The sequence below is a fragment of the Aureobasidium pullulans genome (genome assembly GCF_000721785.1).
Source record: "Aureobasidium pullulans EXF-150 unplaced genomic scaffold scaffold_7, whole genome shotgun sequence".
Lineage (NCBI taxonomy): Eukaryota > Fungi > Ascomycota > Dothideomycetes > Dothideales > Saccotheciaceae > Aureobasidium > Aureobasidium pullulans.
In genome coordinates, this window is record NW_021941027.1 from 987,128 (window position 1) to 1,007,377 (window position 20,250).

General features: G+C 46.7%; 7 protein-coding genes across 7 annotated transcripts; 4 read left to right on the forward strand and 3 right to left on the reverse strand.

Annotated features, from left to right (window-relative positions):
- Nucleotides 1-1,202: 1,202 nt before the first annotated feature.
- Nucleotides 1,203-2,442, forward strand: M438DRAFT_344889 (uncharacterized protein). Its single transcript, XM_029905323.1, has one exon. The coding sequence runs from the start codon at nucleotides 1,575-1,577 to the stop codon at nucleotides 2,247-2,249; it is 675 nt and encodes a 224-aa protein (XP_029761787.1). The 5' UTR covers nucleotides 1,203-1,574; the 3' UTR covers nucleotides 2,250-2,442.
- A 190-nt stretch (nucleotides 2,443-2,632) lies between these two features.
- M438DRAFT_344890 (uncharacterized protein) lies at nucleotides 2,633-3,725 on the forward strand. The gene has a single exon (XM_029905324.1). It carries the CDS (start codon nucleotides 3,041-3,043, stop codon nucleotides 3,560-3,562), a length of 522 nt encoding a protein of 173 aa, XP_029761788.1. The 5' UTR covers nucleotides 2,633-3,040; the 3' UTR covers nucleotides 3,563-3,725.
- Nucleotides 3,726-3,847: 122 nt separating this feature from the next.
- On the forward strand, nucleotides 3,848-6,057 carry M438DRAFT_344891 (uncharacterized protein). The gene has a single exon (XM_029905325.1). It carries the CDS (start codon nucleotides 3,982-3,984, stop codon nucleotides 5,560-5,562), a length of 1,581 nt encoding a protein of 526 aa, XP_029761789.1. The 5' UTR covers nucleotides 3,848-3,981; the 3' UTR covers nucleotides 5,563-6,057.
- Nucleotides 6,058-12,858: 6,801 nt separating this feature from the next.
- Nucleotides 12,859-13,831, reverse strand: M438DRAFT_334483 (uncharacterized protein; the record flags this gene model as incomplete). The annotated part of the gene is made up of 2 exons (XM_029903715.1): nucleotides 12,859-13,427; nucleotides 13,483-13,831. 2 exons carry the CDS (start codon nucleotides 13,829-13,831, stop codon nucleotides 12,859-12,861), a joined length of 918 nt encoding a protein of 305 aa, XP_029761790.1.
- A 941-nt stretch (nucleotides 13,832-14,772) lies between these two features.
- M438DRAFT_364666 (glycoside hydrolase) lies at nucleotides 14,773-17,435 on the reverse strand. The gene is made up of 8 exons (XM_029907746.1): nucleotides 17,060-17,435; nucleotides 16,868-17,004; nucleotides 16,323-16,580; nucleotides 15,947-16,272; nucleotides 15,773-15,891; nucleotides 15,474-15,715; nucleotides 15,347-15,421; nucleotides 14,773-15,279 (listed from the first exon to the last, which is right to left on the reverse strand). The coding sequence occupies exons 1-8, from the start codon at nucleotides 17,134-17,136 to the stop codon at nucleotides 15,260-15,262; spliced, it is 1,254 nt and encodes a 417-aa protein (XP_029761791.1). The 5' UTR covers nucleotides 17,137-17,435; the 3' UTR covers nucleotides 14,773-15,259.
- A 187-nt stretch (nucleotides 17,436-17,622) lies between these two features.
- On the reverse strand, nucleotides 17,623-18,248 carry M438DRAFT_344894 (uncharacterized protein). The gene has a single exon (XM_029905326.1). The coding sequence runs from the start codon at nucleotides 18,241-18,243 to the stop codon at nucleotides 17,926-17,928; it is 318 nt and encodes a 105-aa protein (XP_029761792.1). The 5' UTR covers nucleotides 18,244-18,248; the 3' UTR covers nucleotides 17,623-17,925.
- Nucleotides 18,249-18,790: 542 nt separating this feature from the next.
- M438DRAFT_373969 (uncharacterized protein) lies at nucleotides 18,791-19,774 on the forward strand (the record flags this gene model as incomplete). The annotated part of the gene is made up of 1 exon (XM_029908463.1): nucleotides 18,791-19,774. The coding sequence occupies one exon, from the start codon at nucleotides 18,791-18,793 to the stop codon at nucleotides 19,772-19,774; it is 984 nt and encodes a 327-aa protein (XP_029761793.1).
- Nucleotides 19,775-20,250: the final 476 nt, after the last annotated feature.

Genomic DNA, 20,250 nt, shown 5'->3' on the forward strand with positions numbered 1-20,250 from the left:
GTCCAAATCTAGTTGAATATCCACTGGATATCCAGTCTAGTGTCTTGGCAGGCCCAATTAGGCAAGGTGACTGCTAAGAAACCCATCACTTAATGCAAAAATAGAAGAACCCTGCCGTGACTCGAACTACGGCAAAATCTTGTTACCTAATGCGGTAATATCTAATGGATATGACTGGATATGACTGGATATTAACTAGATATTGTGGACTTAGAAACGGGGTCCTCTAGATATGGATTGGACTGGATAAGTTGGACTGGATATCCATCCAGTCCCATCTCTGGAATAAGAGGGTTAAGACCACGATCGAAGGCCTCGAGATCCTGGCTACCGCCGTCCTTGCTCTCTTCTTGCCTAAGGACATTCTCGGAGGATATTGATGCGTAGGAGGCGATGTTACAACGATGGCTTGTTTGGCGTGTGAAAACACCGAACAGCGAAAATGGTGCTCGCGTACACGGAAGAAGGATGTGCAGCGAATAATGATTAGATCGACATCGAACACATCTGCCTGATCATCAAGTAAAGTTGATCTGGCATTGAAAGTCTGCAGAAAGCCATTTGTTGCTGGTTCAGGGGGAAGAGCGAAGGCAGGGGAAGGAGTTGGGAAAAATACACCCGTAACTCTATCTCCATCGAGCATTCTGCCAATCGAAGCATCAATATCGTGGATAAGCGTGCATTGTAGCAACAAACACGTCAAACCAAATTGTAAGCCCGTGGAGAAGGTACTTTCACTCGTCGTTTCGGACAAGTTTGGAATGCGCAGTTTTTCGCCGCGTTGTCTTTCATTTTCACAACTTTTTGGATCGCTCGCCGACTGAGATATCTCGACACTATCACTGGGCTTGAGACTGCGCCTTTGCTTTCATGCTGGTCGTCAACTGCACAGCACTATAATTTCGACGTGATAGCCACATATCTAGGGGTTCTTTCCTACTTGGTCCGTCGACGTTATCACGTCTGTCCTGTCGAGCTCATGATTGCTGACTGCAAATTTCAGCCGCCATGGACGACCTGTTGCGCCTGATGGAACAGGCCACTTTGTCGCCTGGAGCGCGCAGAGTGGATCCCAAGTTCGGACCGACCGAAAGGTCAAAGGACCAGATCACCTACGAGGTAAGGATACAATCGCACCAAGCATTGAGAGCATGATAATGACCGGGTATATAGAATTACCTCTGGATTCGTCATCGTCACGAGATTTCTGCAAAAGAGCGGGCCATTCAAGAGACTTTCGAACGCAACTTCCTTGAGTGCGTCCGAAGGCCATCAATCTGCAGTGAGGAGCTGAAACTCTCGTCTCTCTCTTATACACAGGATTTTGGTATTGTCACGCAACTTTACCCCGGTCGCCGTTCCACGCAGAGGAGGCGCGTGCCTTGCGACAAGACGACTGCTTCACCAATCCACATCTCGAGTGGAGCCGTCAAGACATCTTGTCCGCGCTGCAAAACCGACAGATCGCCATTTCAGAGTCAGACTCCGAGTCAAGATTTAAATGTCGCCTCGCCCTAGAACTTGCCGACAAAACCGCTACCCTCCGCTTCCTGGAACTGCCGAAGGAGGTAAGAATGCTCGTGTACGAACAAGCCCTCTTGCACCAGGGTGTTTTCAAGCACGACTCGCACGCGCCACCGGCTCTTTTTCAGATCAACCAGCAGGTACGCCAAGAGAGTAGAGAGATATTTTTCAGCATCAACTGCTTTCGCCTGCGCACCCGTCGTTGCATCATCCGCCGCTCCGACAAGACAGCCAAGACCCACCAAACCGTGCGTCTGCACCCTTATGATCTTGTATGGCTGCAGATGATCGGATCCGAGAACGTCGTTAGGCTTCGTCGACTCTCGTTCATCACGCGCTTGGGCATCAATGGAGGAAAAGGCATCCAACTCGATCTTTCAATTCCTGACGTCTCTAGATGGGCGCAGCCACTAAAATGCGGTTGCCGAGAATGTCAGACAAAGGCCCCTTGGACCGTTGGCCAGCAGATTGAGAAGAGTGATAAGAAGAAGAAGTGGCTCGACAGCTGTTGCTCCAATCCGGAAATACTCATTCTGTATACGAAGGCGCTGGAAGAGGAGATTCGTACTCGTGACTCGGCCCAAATGGCCATGAATGGGTTCGGCGAGAGGTATGGCAAGGGTAAGAGCGTCAAGCCAACCATTGAGGGCCTTGAACTTCTCGGTGGTTGCATCATGCGAAATTTCGGACGTAAGGAATGGATCTGGAGTCACTGCAGAGATTGACGACTATCTTTAACGACTGCAGTTTGTCCATGGAGACTACCATCGTCAGTTGACTTCGTCTATCGCAAGAGCTGATGAAGACGCTTGTAGATGTGGACGAGAGCCTTGAAAAGCGACTCAACAATGGCTACCGTATATGGAGGGAAAGAGAGATGACCGTCAGTAGATAATGTCAACAATTAAAATTCCCCCATCAGTTTCTTGAAGAACGCCTTCCGGTGCAGTATGTGTGTCGGTCTGGTAGGAAGACATGAATCTCCAGCAGCGATGGAGGTCGATTCATGCGTCCAGCACGGACCACTGTCTCACCAGAAGAGAACTCCCACTCTTCCATCACATCTCCAACTCATACTCGTCATCTCGTATTACCTCCTCTATCACAATCTAGACGAACACACGTTCGCATCGCCGCGACGACAGAGCATGGAAACGGACAATGACAACTCGGAATAGCCAAGCCGTTGACTTTGGACGATAACGGTTGGCATCCCGGCAGCAACGAGTGCAAACCGCTACTCCGTCTATCGAAGCATCGGCCTCGCTGTCGCCTGTGATACACCGGGTCATCGTTTATTGTCGCCCACATGGCTTCTGGAATCCTCGTCATTCTTTTGCGGTAAAGCCGTTGCTGCGATTGCGATTGCTTGAGGCAAGCTTTGAAGTCGAAGCCTATCGATCAGGGGGTCTCTCTTGCCGAGCGACAATGTGCCGGATGATTTCAACAGCGAAACACATGTCGCATTGAAGAAAGGAAGATTGCGACAAGCGGACAAAGAAAGAGGAGTCAAGTAATGGTCAAGAGCAAGGAGTTTAGGTTTGGATGTGGAATGCAGTCTACAGGATACTCCAAAGCCGAGGCAATGCATCTAGAGCCATCTAGGTCAGGAGGAGACAATACACGACATGCAAAAAAGCACCATGTTCGGCATCACCTTGCCGAAATGCTCATTGCTAAGCAGGCATTGCAAGCATTGACGCTCACACCACGTAAGTCGCATGATTGCTTGATTTACTTGCGAGTCTCGCTTGACAATCGATTGCGCAAAACGACTGTCGCTTGGTCTTGTGATTTTTCTTGTTCATGCTTTCTATTCACGTTGTTTCTCCCTATACGCGTCAGAGCGCATAAAGAAAAATACTCCTTGCAGCAGTATCGCGCAACGGTTGCACAGCATACGACCGTTGAAACTTCTGACCGGGTCTTGCTCCTGAGAACACCACATCCACCCCTTTTGAAACACGCCTCTTTTTTGCCATTGTTTCTTTTGATCAACGAAACATGTATCAGAAGAACTGGATGGGTGAATAATTGATTCTGAATTGTCTTGGGATGGGGAGGTTTTTGGAAAATGACTGGACGTCAATGCAAAAGCCGCAGTAACGGCTTCGTTGGTCACGGCTTTTATCTTTCTCCCTCTGACAACCATCGTTTGCGTATTGGGAAAGCCGTTTTACACTTGACCCTTTAACGTGCCTTGCCTCATGGAACGTGTGAGGGAAGAGGAAAAAGTGGCTGGATTCCAATAAGGAGCATCGCCAGAAATAAATGGTATAAGTAAAGCATCCAGCCATCGCATCTCTTGGCCCTTTCTTTTGGTCGTCCATCCATTCACTTGTCCTTTTTACCTACCACATACGCAGACGCATCAAACATTCGCTTTTTCATTTTTTCTTGTTGACTGACACTCACTACGCGCATTACAACTACAACAACACATACACAGCATACAAGATGCCTGGTTCGAAATCAACGCGATCTGTCCTGGTGACAGGTACGCTTCTTTCGCTCGCATCACAGGCGCTGGGACACATGGAGATGAGCTGGCCTTATCCCCTTCACAGCAAATACAACCCTTCAAACAGCTACACTGTCATTGATTACAGTATGACAGCACCATTGTTCAGCGATGGTTCCAACTTCCCTTGCAAGGGCTACCAAAACGACCGACCCATTGTTCCTGTCATTACTTACTCAGCTGGATCGACTTACAACATGACTATCGCTGGTAGCGCTGTTCACGGTGGTGGTTCGTGCCAACTTTCCTTGTCGTATGACAATGGTGCTACTTTCAGAGTCATCAAGTCGATGATCGGAGGATGTCCTTTGACCTCGACCTACGACTTTACCATTCCTTCTTATGCACCTAACGGAAACGCTCTTTTCGCATGGACATGGCAGAACGAGCAGGGTAACCGCGAGTACTACATGAACTGCGCAGAAGTTGCCATTTCAGGATCTTCAGCATCCAAGCGCGACACATCGAGCTTCGAGGCTCTGCCGTTCATCTGGAAGGCCAACGTCCCTGGTGTCAACACTTGCACAACTACTGAGGGTGAGGATCCTGTCTACCCCATGCCTGGACCTGATGTTCTGTATGGTGGCAAGATGACCTCTTCGAGCCCAGCAAACTCCGTGGCTGGCGTCTGTGACGCAGCCACCCCTTTCGGCAAGGCCTACAAGAGTCTCGGCGATACTGCAGACCCTCAAACCGCAACTGTTGGAGGCAACACTGGATCTTCGCCTACCACTGTCAAGTCCGCCGCTTCGTCTTCTCAAGTCCCTACCACTTTGAAGTCGACTACCAAGACTTCCGCCGCATCTTCTGCCGCATCTAGCGTCAAGCAGTCCACTGCTTCCGTTCCTGTGATTCAGAGCAGCAGCATCAAGAGTTCCGCGTCGACCGTGGTAACTCTCTCGACCGTCAATGCCGGAAAATCAAAGACGAGTTCGACTACTCCTCTGCCCTCAGCATCTTCCACCGACGACGAGTGCCCTTCAGATGTCACCCTCACCGTCTACACCACCGCCGGCGCCACAGCAAAGACCTCCGTCGTCTCTTCTGCCGCAACTTCCGCAGCCTCGCCCGCCGCATCTTCCACTCCCATCGACCCAGACACTGAATTCGCAACCGGAGACCTCAGCACATACCTCCCCTGTGTCCCAGGCACCTACATCTGCACCTCAGCAACCACATGGGTGACCTGCGACAGCACAATGTACTCCGACGGCAGCACATCCTGGGTCTACCGCGACGCCCGCGTCCTCGGCAACGGCGCCTCCTGCGTCCCCTCCTTCTCCCCCTACTCTTCCTCCACCAAAGTCTACGCCCAACAAGCAGATTCACCAGCCGGCTTCTACCGCGACGACCGCATCGCCTACCCCTCTGGCGCGGGCGCTTGCGCGGAAAATGGAGATGTGCAATGTGTGGGCACCACCGGGTTCAACATGTGTAATGACTTGGTTTGGTTCGGGATGGGTGGGACTGCTAGTGGAACGAGCTGTAGCAATGGGTTGTTGGTTGCTTCTTCGTAGAGCGGAAGGGGTTGCTGTTACTGCTTTTGCCGTGGTCGTTTGCTCAGGTTCCGCAGGGATTGGTTTGTGAAGTCCCCTGCCAGCGAGACTTGGATTTTTTTGTTCTTTCGTTTCTTTTCATCACGCACAGCGAGTGGCGTTTTTTCCATTCTTCTTTTTTTGCAGAGTTTTGATGTTTCTCTGGGAAAAGGACCACCCCGAGATCAGACTTTTTGCAATATCCTTCTTTTTTTTGTGTTTTTGGGGGATTGCCACAAATGGGCAAAGTGATTGGGGGTTTTGGGGGATCATGGGAGGGGGGGGAAAAATTGCATGGAACTTGCATGCGAAAGAAGTTTGTATATAGATTATACCAAAGTATGTAGAACAACCACACACCACTTGTGCTGATCCCAGCAGAGAAAGGAAAAGCCTTGGACAGGTATTCCCCCTTCTCTCTTTTGGCGGTCGAACAAGGGATGCACGAAATATCAAAAGAACCATCATCACAGAACACACACTGCTTTTTTTCCTCTTTTTCCTTCTGCTGTCCCTTCTTCACTTTTTGCCAGAAGTACCATTTCTTATTTCCCGCAATCCTGGATGGGTATTCGCCTGAAGAAAGTGAGCGGATCAGCAACGCCGTAAGAAATCAGACAATTCACCGCCGGCAACCCCATAACGGTGATGGCAAAGAGGAAGAGCCTTGGAGTGTACACCTCATTTGGTACTTCGGCAAAGTTCGGCTAAGGATGCCAAGAGGTGGCAAAAAACAGGTGAAATCTTCTAAACTCAGCTGAACTTTCTAAATTGTCAGGTGAGAATCCTTAAGAAGAACAATAGTAAAAAAATATTTGACATGTTTTTGTTAGGTATAACTATAGGAACCTTCTAAAAGAAACATAGTAAAAGTTGAAAAGTTTCGCCTGGTAGTCGGAAGCTAGAGCTCTAGAGGAAATAGGTATCAAGGGGTGGAACTAATACGTGTGTTATGATTAAGTTAGTTAACTACTGTTGCAGTACGGAAGTCTTTATGTTACGGCTTCTCCGCATTACCTAACTTCCTCTTACTACATCTATTACCCTAACTGCCATATTGTAACACTCCTCCTTAGTCTAGACGGTAGATGTTAGTAAGACCTAGCTAGTTAATGAATCTTGCAAAGTCCGGCTTAGGCAATAGCTTTATAAAGCCATCTATAACTATATCTCTTGTTCCTATGAACTCGACATTAATCCTGTTCCTCCGGTGTAGGTCTCTAACATAATGGTATGCAACGTCGATGTGCTTTAACCTCTCGTAAGTATAGGCATCTCTAACTAACGATAGAGAAGCTTAATTGTTACCGAACAGTTTAACTAGTAACCTAATAACGAAGCTTTGCTCCTCTCTTACAGTTAGCTAATATTGGTTGCAACTAATGTACTTGCTATAGCCTATGTCTCTTAGAAGTTAAGCTAGCTATTGTAACTGCTTTGCAGCCTAACACATAGCCATATATTTAGCTTCTATAGTTAAGGTTGCAACTAACTTCTGCTTCTTGCTAGACTAGCTAACAGGGCAGTTGCCTATTATGAATACACTTCCTAAAATGGATATCCTGTCTACCTTGTCCATTACGTAGTCTAAATTAGAGTAGCCGACAAGTTGTTGCATACCTTCTATATTGAATTCTAGGCTAAGGTCTGTTGTTGAACGTAGGTACCTTATAAGGGATTTTAAAAGTTTAAAGTGCCCTTCTAATGGATCCGACAGATATTAGCTTAGCCTTCTAATTGCAAATGCAATGTTAGGTCTCGTTAGAATAGCTAGATAGATAAGGCCGCTAATGATCTTTTAATACTCCTTCTAGTCTACTCTTTTGTCTTGTAGACTAGCTAGTTTTAATAGATCATATCCATTTAGTAGAATACTAATTAGATTAGCCTTCTCCTTGTCCATTCTATGCCTTAATAGAAGATCCTTAGTGTAGTGAGACTAATCTAGGGTGATCGTTTTGTTCTTTCTATTACGAATGACTTAAACTCCTAGGATCTTGCTTACTTCTCCTAGGTCTTTGATCTTGTAGATCTCTCTAAAGTGTTTCTTAAACTAGTTAATGTTGTCCATCTGTTTTGATCTAATTAGTATGTCATTAACGTAGACTAGTATAAGGATTTCTTTCTCTAGATGTCTTAAAAGGCATAGGTCGGCGTCTATTTGGATAAAACCTATCTTCTGCAACGATTCTATATAGCTCTAATTCTAATCTCTTGCAGCTTGTTTTAGGCTATAGAGCGATCTTAGTACTTTTAGTACACAACCTAGTAGGATGTTCATTCTAGGTAGTGCTACTATATAAATCTCCTCCTTTAATGTTAACTCGGTAAAGGCATTATTAACATCGACAGCATGGCACTTAAGATCCTCTATTACAACAATTGCAAAGAACACCCGTAGTGTATTATAGCGGAGAGTAGGCGTAAAGGTATAGTCGAAGTCCACTCCAAATTTCTAGGTAAACCCTCTTATAATAAGGCGTACCTTTAGCTTTTATAACGAGCTATCTAGATTATGTTTTGTAGCAAGTACCTATCTGCTTGTGATGATATTTGCCCCTATAGGTGGCTTAGTGATTTCAAAAGTCCCGTTTGCCTATAGGGCATCTGTTTTAAGCTTAAATGCTTCTTGCTATAATGATCCCTATGTAGGATCATTAATTGTAGCTTAATATGACTTTAGGATCGGCACTTCTTCCTTCGCTAAGAATGCTGCCATAAAGGCATGATACAGGATGTTAAGTTAATCATTGTCCTCTAAGTCAATTCCTAGACTTGGAAGGTTAATTACTAGCATTGCCTTATGCAACTTAAAATTAGGTTGCCCTTCTAGTATGCTATACTCTTCTCTTATCCTCTTTAATACTCGGGGAATTTTAAGGTAAGAAAGGATCTTTCTTCCTACAGTTGCAGCTGCTAGTACTATTGTTATAGCCATTACTAGTAGAGATGGTCGTAGCTCCTCCTAAGACTTAACATTACTCTCTTCTAACAGCTCTAAGTCGCGCTCCTCCTGTAAGTTAGCGCCATTTTCTGGTTATAGCTGTCTAGATCCTTATATAGAGTCCTAATAGAGATGTCGTTTATGCTCTAGGAATGCTAGGATCTCGACTTGTGGTTCAGTTTTCTTTAATGTAGCAGTTGCAACTAGTAGAACAGTTGTTGCATCTATTATAGGAGTCTGTTGCAAGGGTGGCCGACCTCTTAGATTTCTTAGGGGAGCTGTGTTTAGTGCAGCTCGTCTAGGAATCCCTAGTTGTAGGTCTCCTCCTTGCTCATTCTTAAAGAAGTCTACTCTATGTGATTTAATCACTTTTCTTATGTCTAGAGCCTAAAAAAGCTACTGCTTTATAGTTCCTTTAACGTATCTAAGAAACACATAGTGTCTGCCTCTATCTATGAACTTATCTCTCCTAGTACCCTAGGGTAGGGAGTCTAGATTCATGTATGAAACTGCTTAACATCCCTAAACTCTTAAATGGTTAATAGATGGTTTAATCCTAGTAAACGCTTCTTCTAGGCTAACTTGTACTCCATTAATGATTAGACCATTCGAAACTCTGTTCCTAATGTAGACGTCTGCTTATGTAGCTTCGACCTATAGCTCTACTAGCAGATTTGCATCTTTTAGCATAGCTCTAGTGCCATTCTGAATTGTCTAGTGTGATCTTTCAACTAGTCCATTTTGACTTAACATGTAGTGGACAGTTAATTCATGTTGCATACCTAATTCTTGTCTCTAGGATCTAAAGAGGTTCTCTAGTTCTAGTGCATTGTTAGACCTTACTGCTAGGATCTTTAGATCTGTTGCAGTTTCAACTTCCTTTTTCTATTAGTTTAGAATAGGAGCTGCATCTGACTTTACCCTTATAGGAAAGATCCATGTCTTTCTTAAGAAGTTGTTAATAATCGAAATGAAGTAGATGTATCCTTTACGAGATTCCGGCATCTAACTATAGGTGTTAACGTAGATAAGTTCAAGGATTCCCTCCTTTCTCTTACTTATTGCACCTCTCTTGTTTCTTATGTTTGCAACTAAACAGACGATGCACTAATGGTTAGGTGCCACCTAGACTAGCTTCTCTAGAGTAGTAACTTTATGCAAGTTCCTAATCTTCTTAGGTCCTAGGTGTGCAATTCTTCTATGCTAGAGTTGATACTCCTCCTATGCTTTTAAGCTTAATTCCTCCTCCTAAGGAGAAACGATGGCGTTAAATGCATGTATAGTAGTATTAGCCGTAGCTAGCATTATAGTGTAAAGTTGTCTAGATAGTCTTCCTAGATAGACGTCGGTAACAACATACACTCTATGCTGTATTTTGCTATGCACTACTGCGTTTCTACTAGCATCTACCATTGTTATAGAGTTAGAGTTAAACTTTCCATTTAGTCTCTCCTAGAGACAGAGGTTTCTTACTAACAATAGGTTTACACTAAGTCCTAGTATAAAGAGGGTCTGTTGCAACTCTAATTCCCTTCCCATGTGGTTAGCTAGTATAGCTGTTCCTATAGAATCTAAGTGTAGGATCCTACCTCTAACCTAGATGTACCTCCTCCTAATTTAAATTAATGGTCCTCTAAAATAGTTGCTTTTGTTAGTCATATGTGAACTAGCATAACTGTCTATATACCATTAGGAGGGGTTCTTACTCGTAACATCCTTTAAAAGGTAGGCAACTTTATAAGATACTTAATCATTAAATGAGATAGCAATAGGTGACTTCGAAGTTGCAGAGCTAATAGTAGAGGTTTCCTCTGCTTTGTAGGCTCTCTCTTTTCTTGCAACTTTAGTTTAGACCTTAGCCTTGTCCTCCATAATTTGTATAAAGACCCTAGCAACTATAGCTTCTAGGTCTTTTATAGCAATCATAGGTTCTTAGCGGGATAACTAGGAGGACCGCTTTTGTCTTCGATCCTCTCTTGCTGCTCGTTAGGCAGCTAGAAGAGATAGACAGTCCTTAACAAAGTGATCCCTTTTACAAAGATGACATTTAATAGGACCCTGTCTATTCCTTGTAAGATAAGCATGTAAGGTCGTCTTCGAGTTCAATTTTGCTTTAAAGTTCTCTAAAAGTGTAAGGATATCTTCTAGGTCTAGATGACTTTGCACGTTAATGGCGTTTATAGTTATGTCGTACTCCTCTAGAAGACTTATAAGTAGCTTTTAAATCCTAGCTTTAGGCTTGCCTAGATTCGCATTAGTTAGGTCTAAGCTTGCAATCTTTCGTCCTAGCTGTTAAAGATATAGCTACGCATCTTAAATCGTCTAGTTTTGGTCCTTCTAGAAGGAGTGGAACGATTCTAAAAGCAGTCTCCTCTAAATAGGTAGAGTCTTCTTGTATCTAGCTTGCAACTAGTCCTAAAGTGTCTTTAAATTGGCTATGTTAACATAACGCATCTGGTCGTCTTCTAAGATGCATTTATTAATCTAGTACAAAGCTGTATTGTCGATTTTAGTGAAAGCCGCTTTATGCTTGCTTTTAGGTGTCTTAATTGCTTTCTAGCAGTCCTTACTGTATAGCTATCTCTTTATGTTTTAGAACCATAGTTCCTAGTTTTCTCTAGTGAGGGTAGCTACTAGCCTACCTCTCTATGTTTCGGCGTCGTCTATTTCGTGTTCGATCGTCGGGTTCGGGGGTAAGTCTATCTATCGACTTATAGCAGTGTCTAAGTACTATTAGATTTAGTAGTCTTCTACTAAAGATACTAGAGCAGGCTAACTGTAGGTCCTCTTACGCGAGGGTAACTTACGGCTGCTGTTTCGGGTCGGGCGCGATCCTAGTGTAAGTTTTATACCGCTTATATTCCTCCGAGCTCTTGCGAACCCGGGCTTATAACTAGTTAAAAAGTTTCGCCTAGTAGTTGGAAGCTAGAGCTCTAGAGGAAATAGGTATTAAGGGGTGGAACTAATACGTGTGTTATGATTAAGTTAGTTAACTACTGTTACAGTACGGAAGTCTTTATGTTGCGGCTTCTCCGCATTACCTAACTTCCTCTTGCTACATCTGTTACCCTAACTGCCATATTGTAACAGTAAATAGTATTTAAAGTGTTTTCTAAGTACTTCTAAGAAAAATAAATTTGAAAGACGCTTCTAACATGTTTCTAACGTGTTTCAAACGTCTTTCAAATGTCTTTTAAATGTCTTTTAAACACGTTTTAAATATGTTAGAAATTTCTTTATAATAGTTTATCTTAGAGACTCCTAAAGATGTTTTAAACATGTTTAGAACGTCTTTTAAACATGTTCTTACTATCTTACTTTAAAGGGCCTTAAGATCTATTAGGAAATATCTATTAAACGTCTTTTAAGCGTCTTTAAAACATGTTATAAACGTATTTGAAAGACGTTTGAAACATGTTTTAAAGACATTTAAAAGAGTCAGAAAAGACATTAAAAAGACGTTTCAAACATGTTTAAAACGTGTTCTAAACATGTTATAAAATATTTAGGTGTTCTAATGATACATCTAGTTGTAAAAAAAATTAAACAAGTATATGCTCTATTTTAAATATGTAAATAAAGCTTTAGAAGGGTTAGTAAAAAAAAAAAGACTTAAAAATCAGGTCAACTTTCCTAAAAGTCAGATGAGCTTTCGCAGCCACTAGATGAGTGAAGGCTTGGCGCGCATATGACAGCCGAGCTTTGCCAAGATAACAGATGAGGTGTAATCTCGAGCCTTGTGACCTGATACGTGTACTTCCCCACACCATATCGAAGAGGGAAGCCGTTGGTTGTTGCACTGTGCTGCAAGCCACAGGGTTTTTGTTGTTGAAAACGGTATTTGACAAGTTTCGCGTCATGGCTTTTTGGGAACCCCTCATACGCGTTTGAGTCGGTGGAAAATCGAGAGGGGGAAAGTGAAGAAGGACGGGGTAGAGGATACGTGTGATGAGATGTGGAAGGCGGTGTTGTGGAAGAAGAACCTCCCTGTGTTGCTAAAGTTTGTCACTAATACGCGCTGTCAGAATGCACGATGATTTTCGAAAGTAGAGCCGGGTCCAAGGAGAGGCCGTCGGATAGCCGCTCTCTGTGGACCATGTCCTCTTACTCAAAATCATTATGCATTTTGATGGCTGGAACGATGCGCATACGCCGCTGCTTGAGAGTCAAAGGTCACATACTTTATCAAGCCCTTTCCATTCACCATATCCAAAGAAAGAGAGAGAAGAAGAACAAAAACAATGCATATCCCACGCATTAATCCAGACGCTCAATACATTATGCCTGAGGATTATGGACAAGAAGCCACCGTCATGAATTCCAGTGCGAACCTCTTACAAAACAAGAGCAACAACACCAGCAGCGAAAGCAAGGCCGCCGAAACCAGCGCCGACCTTGACAGCAGCGCCAGTCTGAGCAGCAGCGCTGACACTGGCGGAAGCAGATCCACTAGCAGAAGCAGCAGATCTACTGGCCGATCTGCTCGCCGTGCTCATAGACGAAGAAGCAGATGAGGCACCGCTGTGCATGCTGGAGGAAACACTAGCGGCAACACCAGAGGCGGAGGACTTTACAGAAACGGTTCCATTAGCAGGATGGAACATTGATGTGTGGACGGTGGAGTTGTGGCTCACGGAGGCAGATGTCATGGCGGCGGAAGCGCTCATGGCGATGGCGGAGGAGGCGGATGAGTGCACGGAGGCGGCGGAGGATGAGGCGCTGGCGATGACGGACGAGGCAGAGGATGCGGCCGAGGAGACGGCGTCGGAGGCGGATGCTGCGGCGGCGGAGACGGGGGACTTGATGTTCACGCTGACGGTTGTGGTGGCAGATGCGGTGGATGCGCCGGTGCTGGCGAGCTCTTCCTTGTAGTTGTCGTTGGAGATACCGAATTGGGTCGAGTCTGGGTGAAGTGTGTTAGTGGTTGATCGCATGGCCATCGCGACTGGTCTGCGTACATTGGTATTGGCCAGTGCCCTCGACGATCAATTCAATGCCGTAGTAGGTCTTGTTGGGAGCAAGACCAGTGTCGGGAGTCCAGTCGTAGCTGCCAGTGTTGTCGATGCTCTCGACAATGGTTGCGATGGGCTTGACATTGGTAGAGGGACCGTGGAGAAGGACGAGAGAGACCTTGCCCTTGGTGTCGGGCTCCCATGTAATTGTGAAAGGCTTGCCGACGGGGACGATGCTGTTAAGACCGGGCTCGTAGATGGCGTTGCCAGTAGGATCACCCTTGGGGGTAGTGTAGGCCGAGACAAGAGGAGCAAAGGCAGCGAGGCCGGCGGTGAAGAGAGCGCGGAAAGACATTATCGTATATTCTTGTTCTTTCTCTTGGGAATGGTATATGATGTAGTCGTGTGAATGCCCGTAGAGATATAAAACACGAAGAGGCACAAGGAGCGACGAGGGCGATTTGTAAAAGAGTGGACTGGTTGTTGGTGAAACGAGTGACTGATAGGCGGTGATTTACCTTTTAATGGATGAAACGAACGTGGGAAGGAGTGATGTTGCAACGGAGGGAAGTTATAGAAACGAGAAAGAGAGTGTCAACGGGATCTAAACCTTTGATGATATTGCACTACTGACTTACAGGAAGGCAGCAACAGGTATAAACGCCCTGCAGCAAGCCTAGAGTTTATTACCTGCGTGACAATCAAGCCGAACGTCGACCGCCGTCGCAGCTTCGCCCGGTTGCGGCAGCTGTTCAGGTACCATCGCGACCATAGCAATCACATAGAGGGTCTTCCTCTAACCCCGAACAACGTATATTCCGTGGTTCACCTCCAATCGGACGTGGTTGAGATGCGCCCGAGATGAGGTTGTCGAGGAGTGCTAGACAACAAAAGGGAAGGCGTCGCTCCCATTTGGAAAAGTCAGGGCTCGGCGCAATTTCCGACCGTCGAGCCGTGGAGTTTCTCGACTCGCTGCCGCCTTCCTTTGAACTTGTCTCACTCTCGAGCACTCTACACGCGATGATGTCTGCCTTTCTGCCCAAGAGCCTGAATGTGTGAAGGATTTAAACTAAATCGTCACACGCAAGCGATGTGAATATCGAATCTGCAACCGATTGACTCTGCCGCTTGCCGACCACTCTGGAACATTGACAGGCGCCATGCACAAGGAAATTAATCAATACAACATACATGGAGGATCAACAAAATCTTGCGGAGATTGGGTGTCCAATGTGATGATCAAATAGGAGGATCATATTTCGAAACAAAGAATATAACTACATGTACAAAATCCTTCCTTTTCCTTTTCAACTGTTCTCCCAAACGCTTGCACGCCGAGAGAAAAAAAGGTGGAAGAAACTTTCAAAACGCTCGCTGATCGAAATTCGCGACAATCCTTCGTGAACAACAAAAAGCCCTCGAACGTCAATCAGCAACCAGGCTGTTCGATGCGAGTGACCTCCCAAGTCCAGTGGGGTATGCAAATGTCATGGATGCAACTTTCCGTGAGGTTCGTGGTAAACGTGTCGTAAAGTTCTTCTAGCGATGGTATGGAGATGCGAACATGAGCGTAAAAAATGGTAGCGTTTCATCGTGATTCGTAACGAGTGGTGGTAGCCAGGATTGGAGAATGACTTCCCATCCGATTGGTTAGTTGTGTACACAGAGGTGTGATTATGTGTTGACCGGTTCTCATAGTCATGACTCGAGCCGGAGAATAGATTCCTGCATCAAGTCAAGGAATATTGGCGTCGTGCCGAGTTGGAGAGATGGTGGTCGACGTTTAGTTGCATTGGCCAGGGTCTGTCAAAGAAACCATGGTTAGCCAAGTTGCTTCGCCTCGGAGGGAGTACATTTAAAATAGACTTACGGTTTCGGTTGGTGACGGGATTGGGGAAGACTCCGTTCTGCAGCAGTGCCTGCATGTCCCATTCGGGTGCGCCCTCTGCATAATCATTAGTTTGGTTCTGCTGACGAAAATAGATATTCCAACATACCAGTCTTCCATGTCCAGAAGATCCAACCAGCAGCCTTCTCGTAGGCGTCAAGTTGAGCTTCAATGAACTTGCTGATGTTGTCTCTGTAGGTGCTGTCGAGTCCGCTGACTGAGCCGGTGTATTTTCCGTCGCAACTAGCAATGTAGTATGAAGATTGGCCATTGTAGTTGTAGGTTCCATCATATCTTGCTCCAACGCCTCTACCATTCAAATATTTTGCACAGTCTGTCAAAGCTCCTGTCCTGGAGTTTTACTGTTAGCAAGGTTCACAAAGGTAGAGCAGGTCCAGTTCCACTTACCATTCTCCTGAGATGGTCCACTTGTTGTTGGTAGCCATTGAGCCACCGAAACCGCAAGCAGTACCAATGTGGGAACCGAAATCCATGGTCAACTGGTCGCTGGAGAAGATCTCGTAGTGCTTGAGGAAGAAGTGTTAGTTTTTGTCCTGGCAAAAGAAACAGTCATGGACTTACGTGAGTGTCGAGCATCAAGTTCCACATGCCACTACCCCAATCGTTCCAAGAGGTAACGCCAGCAAAAGCATCGTGGAAGGTGATGGCGACGTCGCTGTTCTTGAGGTTGCCCCAGCCGTCCATGTAGAATTGGCGAACAGTGTCCATGCCAACCGAGGAACCCATGGGTTCGTTGAGAAGCTCGATTGCAGAGACAGCAGGGTGGCTAGCCATGTCGTCGCGGATCTTGTTGAGGGCGGAAATTGTTCGGCTGACCGAGTCACCTTGACCCCAGCCAGTGCCTCCTCTTTGACCAGAGTTGTCGAAGCCGTTTTGCGAGTAGGGAGCTATGTCTTCTGTCAGAGCATGCTTTGATCAGGCGAGCTGTGTTACTTACCACCGTGGAGATCAATCATGACCTTGAGTCCTGCACCGCTAGCCCAGTCCAATGCTCTACCGAGGAATTCGTATGCACCCTGAACGTAGGGTGCGTTGTCGTCTTTGATGACTGACCAGTAACCGACGGGAATACGGATGTGGTTCATGCCTGCAGCAGCGATCTGATGCAAGTCATCTTCGGTGATCCAGGAGTCCCAGTGCTTTGATAGTCTCGAGTATGCTTCATCGGAGCCGAGGGTCTCGCAATAGGTGTATTCTGTAGAGGTCAGTCAGTGTTGGTCCAGTTCAAGAGAACAACATGAGGGAAGCTGCAAAGCGCCCCTGTCACTGGGCTCTCCGTCGCCTATCAGGGGCTAGTGCAGCCTCATCAAAAGGCACAATGATTTTCAAAACCAGAGCCATGTCCAGTGAGAGCCTGGGTGACACTCGCTCTCAGCGGAGGACCCTGCTGGTTCCAAAAACATTGTGCCTTGCGACAGGCCTTTCCGGAGAGTCTCGTGCTGACAGGAGAGCTTCTTCATCTGTATTGTCTGTGCAACGTACCGTCTACTACATTGTCTGGTGTTGCGTCGAAGATGCTGGGTGTAATCCAGGGCTCCAGTACGAACCAGCCACCAAGGTTGACACCACGGACTTTGTCATTGCCAAAGTTGAATTTAAGGTCGCGCTTGAATTGTTCTCTGCAAGAGCTTGTTAGCAAGAGTCATGGACGGCAAGGTAGCTTCGTATGCATACAATGGCGCTGCTACACTAGCAGATGGTAGCAGAGTAAGTGCCGCAAGGGCAGAGGATAGTAATGCTTTGCTCAGCATATTGATAGATTGTACAAGGGTCTTGAGAGATTTTCGTCCAGGTTTGAAGGAGGAAAGAGATGTACTTGATGTGGAGAAATACGAGGTTCAAATAACGGGCTCCTGCTGCCTTTTGTATGTCTCACCTTCAGTCCACATTGCCCGTTACAACTAACGTAAATCATCTCAGGTGTAGATCCTCCACAATGACTCCACAAGTGCTACACAAGACCACGAGACCATTGTTGCAGCAAGTCAGCAGTCGGTGTTCAGACCAACAGTCAAGATGACGAGAGAGGGATCGTCTCCTACAACTTTTTTTCTCCTCTGCGGTCTGTGTTTACCAAGATGCAACAGCTGTAGCATGACAGCGATTGGCTACTCCACAACCCCAAGGGTCCACAGCTTGAGCAGGGATGACGGTGTGGAGAACCAGGCACGCATTGTGAGTGGCCAAAGGACAAACTCAAGGGAGCTCACGGGAGCTCACGCGGAAGTGGCTTGTATGGGGCAAGAGAAGAGGTGCGGGCCGGAAGCAAGGCTGTAGTGTCACAAGGTCTCTCGGCACCAATCTGACCGCATCTCCAACAAGCTGCCCAACTCCCATACGGCAAAGGATTGTCGCGAATGTTGGTGGCTCTGTCATGAAAATGAGCAATAACCTTTGAGATACGTCACGAACCAAGCTTTTCTCCACAGCTTTCTCCACGATTCAAACGCGCTTAGAGTTTGGGCCAACGCGGGCCAGTCTCTCGTGAGGTCTCGCTCCGCCTCGGTTGACAGTTCCAACGACATTCACGTGCCGTGTGATCAACTTGATCGAGTGATATGACAAGCATTGACTGAGATGTAAAGCATGAGTTGAAGGCAGCAGCGATATGGACGGTGCTTCGGCGCGACGACGAGAACGTGTTCCGGCGCGGCGGCGACATAGGACCCTCCCTCGTGAATGCCAGGTGGAATATACGCACGTATTCCGGATGCTAAGACTGCGGTGTTACCCCAAGCCATACCAAGTCCTACTAGGGCAATAGGAGAAAACAGCATGGAAAGAGCAAGTAGAGTGTAGATCTTGATGACTGCATGGCAGAGTCGCAGACGAATGATGCAACTGTACAAAGGGAACATAGCTGCCACTGACGTGAAGGGTTGAAGATGTAACGAGCATCTCCGCTGAGCAACCCATACTCGAGTACTCGCTGTGACCTGGTGATGGGCAGCATCGGCTATGGTAGAAGCATCAGCACGTCGAATACCTAGTTAGGGTACTGCTTGCCCAAGCATGTCGTCAAAATCTGCCTCGGTACAGGTCACAAGGCGCGATGACAACGGTTTGTTTGGGCGATCTTTCTACGTCGCTTGCTCATACATAACAAAGGTTTTGTTTTAGCTTGACTCGCTGCACATAGGTTTTGGTCTTTAGTACTGTACAGATGATGATACATATGCGACATCGGTGTGTGGCTTGCGACGGAGGAATGGAAGCAATTCGAGACGGTTCTGGAAAAGAGGACCCTAGTCGGCCGCACGTGATTGGCTCGTTCTCTGGGCGGCGTTTCGCGCGCGGGCAATTTGACCGAGGGCCCGAGAGGGAGGCGATTGCCAACAAATTATGCATCAGCATCAGCATCAGCAGACCAAGAGATTGTGCCCAAACACTACGACATGAATTGTGATGGGTCGGAAGAAGAAGGAGGTGAATGATGGGAAGCAGACGCTGAAGCAAGCAAAGGCAGCATTCAAGGCCCGAGGCTCGACCTTCGTCAGCGATACCGAGAAGCGTCAACTCGAACGCGGCGCCATCTTGTTGCAGCGTGCAGAGCGCATCAAGGACTCGGAAACGCGTCGCAAAGAAGTGCAGAAGAAGAAGTCAATCCAAGACACCAAACCCACAAAGTCCTGCCTTCTGGGAACCCAACGCGTCAACGACAAGTTTGGCTATGCGAGGAGTCAATTCCATCTCGGCGCCTTCTTGAAGCCCAAAGCTCCTGGTCCCGCCCCTTTGCCGGCTCAAGAAGAGAGAACATCGCAAGAGCCCTGGGAGCATGACGGCGTAGACGATGACACTCTACTCGATCTCGCCGGCGAATCACCAGTCACAACCTTGAAAGGACCATCTGCACAGACACCATCACGGGCGACTCCTACTAAGGGTCCTGCCAATGTGGAGCTTCTATCTCCCTCGACGACCGACGACTTCGGAAGCTGGGATGATTTTCTCGAACGCAGCTCGCAGTTAGCACGAGACCTCTCTGTTGACCAGAAGCCAACACCTCCAACAACGCGCTCTTTCGACCGCATATCGTCCTTTACGTCCGCCGACTTTGACCTCTCGGTGGACGATCTTGAAGAGTTGGATTGGGCAGTCGAGAACATAGCTTCACAGAATAATTCATCCGTGTCGAGAGTGCCTGAAACCCCTTGCAAGAGCGAGGCAAGGTATACAAAATCTACTGGGAAGCAGGTTGGTACAGAGAAGGACATGGACAGGAAGCTGATGCCTCCACCAATGATTCCTGCAAAGCGTCCTGCACCTTCTAGTCGCCTTGGATGTCAAGCGCGACCCACGCCACCAAAGTTTGCCCATGGAATCAGTATTGCCGATCTCGAGTGTTTGGCGGGTGAAGACATTCAGTTGAGCCAGTTCGGAGACGTTTGAATGCACCTGACCCAGTTTGTTGGTGTTGAAGATTTGGTCGACTTTTTGGATCATGCATGAGATGATTGAGATGCAGCCCTGTCGATAGCCGCTGCTTCAATCAGGACACGTCAAACCCTAGTGTCATGTCGCCGTCGATCTTGCAACAATGATTGGCGAAGTCTTGTACAAACCCGGTTCTCGTTACATCAAGACGATGGGAGCATGGCGGAGAATGGTGTAGCAATACAGATTGCGCAATTGGAAAGCTTTGAAGTCGAAACTATACTGTATGAAACATCATGACAGGAATACGTGGTGATCAGTTTTGCACGTTCTGAATCGAATGAGGTAGGTGAACAATGTGAATAGCCGCCCGAATCGAATATGAGAGGTCCATGGAGATGGGCTCGAGGGCTGTCGCCTGCATCAACCCGCATGTCCAAGCTTGGCCGCATGTGATAGCATCTTCGTCTCACTTCATCGCAATTCACTCT